Source organism: Arachis stenosperma, chromosome 4, assembly GCF_014773155.1.
Source record: "Arachis stenosperma cultivar V10309 chromosome 4, arast.V10309.gnm1.PFL2, whole genome shotgun sequence".
NCBI classification, from domain to species: domain Eukaryota; kingdom Viridiplantae; phylum Streptophyta; class Magnoliopsida; order Fabales; family Fabaceae; genus Arachis; species Arachis stenosperma.
In genome coordinates, this window is record NC_080380.1 from 51,622,773 (window position 1) to 51,626,342 (window position 3,570).

Here is a 3,570-nt window from a genome sequence, read left to right on the forward strand (position 1 = left end):
ATAAGATACATAGATCTTTTTATGCTATCATTTAAAAAAAAAGAAAAAAGAAAAGAGAGACCTACAAGTTATTTATCTCTTTTCGTTCTGTGTAACTTTTCATTCTTTGAATCTGTATCCGAACATCTTTGTCTACTACTTAGAGTGGTTAGATTCTTTCTATCTATCACTCTATATCGAATCCTTGAAACACCAAAAAGTATACATTATAATTTAATATCAATAATTCAATATGAAATTTTTTTATACTTCTATTGCAGAGAAGTTAAGTAAACAAGAAGCAAAAGAAAATGTAAGAAAAGCTTAACCATCATCATATATATGGTTCAAAATATTCAGAATGTGCTATATATGTTACATAAACAAGGTGTAAATCCCCTGTACCATTCTAAGAGTTATGCTATTTATACAACAGACATAAGTATACAATAATATTAGTTACATACACCACAAGCTAGCTAGCTAAGTGTGTATAACAAAGGGAAGCAAAATTTAATCAGATTTGCAACAATCTGCTATCGTATAAATAACATCACTCTTATTAATAACATGGCAAAGGCGTGTATGGATTTATGGCTACTGTATATATATATGATCCTTTTTTGTGTTTCATTACTATGATGCCACAGCTATTTGAATCCCTCCTTCGCTAATTGGCATGAAACTCACCTTCCTCTTCTGCAAAGTTTTAAAGTCAAGCGCAAATAATTTATGTTAGTTACAATTATTGTGAGATCAGAGATACAGTTAATTTAATAAGTATTAATTATAATTAAGTAATTATTGTGCATGATTCTTACAATTATTGAGTGCTGCAATATTTTGTTATGCAAAACCAACAATCGTTAGAGGACAAAGCATTAAACATTTCAAATCTCAGTGCTGATGTTGGATCGGACAAGGAAACGTAATTTCACATGATAATGAATGAATATGAATATGCATACACTCCTTCACCACGTAATCTCTTATCCAAACTATACAAATTAAAAGACAGATCATATCAAGAGACACACATTCTGCATAGTCTCGCATATTATCCAATAATTTTAAACTATCAACTATTTTACATAAAATTAATTGCAGATGAGTTTTTTATCTATTAATTAATCCCTAAACTTATTTTAATTGTAACATTTGGTGAGAAAAAAAAAACCTACTTCTCACATATTTCATTATTAGAAAAAGAAAAGAAAAAAGAAGAAAAAGATCATCGGCCCACCGATTTTACAAAGAAACAATTTTGGTTACATACTGTATAGAAATTATATTCTATCAAAAACAAAAATAATAAGGAATATTTGCACAGAATTTTTTTTATATATATGTAAATTAGAAATCTATAAAATAACTATCAATATCAAAAAGAAGAAATATGACACCAAGTGATTTAGACTATTTTAGTGCAACACTTTTTCCCCAACAAATCCCAATTAAAAGAGATTATACTTGATGCTTGAACAAAACAAAATTAAACAATCTAAGATAGATTCAATAAATAACTAATAAAATCAACTAAAAATCATGACAAAAATTGAAACAACCCATGATATGTATATGATGATCATGAAAAAAAAACATACCTGACGAGGTGCCTTCATGTCACCTTTCCTTTGAACTTGTTGATCCAACAACTCCATCATTTTCTTACCATTGTTATTATTCTCCTCAATTATCTCACCACTACTATTATTACTCCCACTACTACTACCACCACCACCATAACTCTCTCTTCCACCATTTTTATACAAACTCATAATCTTCTCAGCAGCTTCAGCCTCATCCTTACAACCTTGAATCAACTTCTCCACCTCAGCCCTTGGAACCATCATCTTAACCCTAACCCCACCACCATTCTTATTACTACCATTACTACTACCATCACTATCGTTACCAATGTTCTTGTCCTTTTGTTTAAGGATGGAGAGGTCGGAAGCCGACCTCCGAGTCAGCATGAGGCTCTCAAGTCTGTCCTTGGCGCTCATATTAATGGCCGACCGAACCCTTCTGGGTTGGGTGGTAGAGTTCTTGGTGGGAAGCTCTACAAGAAAATAAAGCCTCCCTGGTACTAAATCCTTGTTCGGCTCCAAGGGTTTGGCCCTTGTGCCGTAGTGCTTCACGTTCTCCGATTCAAGGAGGACAAGGCCAGGGTGGTTCTTAAGGACTTCCCCAGCTTTCACCGGAGTCTTTAACTTAAATGTCTCACCGTCGATCTTCATCACCTTCGTCGTCTTCTTCATGCCAAAAGCGTTACCCATGTTTAATTAACTAACTAACTAACTAATTTTTGTTATTCTTTTGTTTTGTGAGAGAACTCCAAAGTGAGACACTAAGCCTCACGCCCAACAGATCTTTGATTTAAAAGGTTGATAATTAAAATTAAAATTGAAAAACTATGTTTTCGGTAACTAGTAATCCTCACAAGTCACAAACCACCAAAGATCTAATTAGGTTGTGGAGCTTACATGTGAAATTGTGGGCACCAAAGATCTTATAGATGCGAATTGTGGGTCGTTGGTCAATAAAAGAATGCAAGCTTGTATTGTATGTATTGATATGTTATGTTATATAAATAAATAATTAAGGTACCAAACTGAAAAAAACATTGAAGTACGAAAACTTTCTCTTTCACAAGCTAGCAAAAGAGAGAAAAATATTATTATTATTATTATATAACCAACGACTATAATTGTCTGTTGAATTGAAGGGCCCCTTGTATGTGATAGATGATGACCTTGTCTACGCTTTTTGTTCATTATTTTCTACAACCGTGCTTCAAGACTTCAACATACGAGGCCCCAGTTGCCAAAATTTAATACGCTCCCAACAAAGTGGACATTTTATTTTAGAATTTATATTAGTTATAATATGTCTCAAGGTACTATCACATCTGTTAATATTATAATATTAATTTTTATTTTAAAAGAAGATGTATTAAAAATGAAAAAGAAAATTTTTAAAAAATTTGTAGTGAATTTTTTTTATATATAATATTAAAATATGTTTTACAATATATGTTATTAAGATTTTTTTAATTATTATTAAGCATAACTATAAGGAAGCATTTAATAGTTAGACTTAGACAAGACATAAAACAGAGGAATAACAGGTAGAGATAGCACAAAAATTCCTGTTGTTTGAAATTTTGGCAGAGTGGGAGACATTATTCTCGTAATTTTTACAGCTATTTTCTCTCCTAATAAATGGATTTTTTGGGATTTAAATTAGGGTCATTATCATTAAAAGGACTACACTGCTTACTGCTCAATAGTCTAACAATTTGTTGATTTCTTACACTTATTTTTTTTCTATTTCATAGAATAGAGTATAATACTTAAATCAATTATATCCATGTCACATTAAAGAGAATAAATAAACTTTATTTAAAAGAACAAAGTTTTGATTTTTTTTTTCTAAATTGACTTAATTTTTCATCTTTCTAGAAGAAGTATGAATATGATTGAGTAATTAAACCGTCTATAACATAAAAAAAGTAAACAATTACTTTGTCCTTTTGGGACTTATTAAAAATGAATTCATCTGAAGCAAAAGGTCTGATAAACCAATTTA

At 30.7% G+C, this 3,570-nt stretch overlaps 1 protein-coding gene across 1 annotated transcript; it reads right to left on the reverse strand.

The window, feature by feature from the left end:
* Positions 1-291: 291 nt before the first annotated feature.
* LOC130976999 (uncharacterized protein At1g66480-like) lies at positions 292-2,540 on the reverse strand. The gene is made up of 2 exons (XM_057901986.1): positions 1,584-2,540; positions 292-678 (listed from the first exon to the last, which is right to left on the reverse strand). Exons 1-2 carry the CDS (start codon positions 2,256-2,258, stop codon positions 616-618), a joined length of 738 nt encoding a protein of 245 aa, XP_057757969.1. The 5' UTR covers positions 2,259-2,540; the 3' UTR covers positions 292-615.
* Between the last annotated feature and the right edge of the window lie 1,030 nt (positions 2,541-3,570).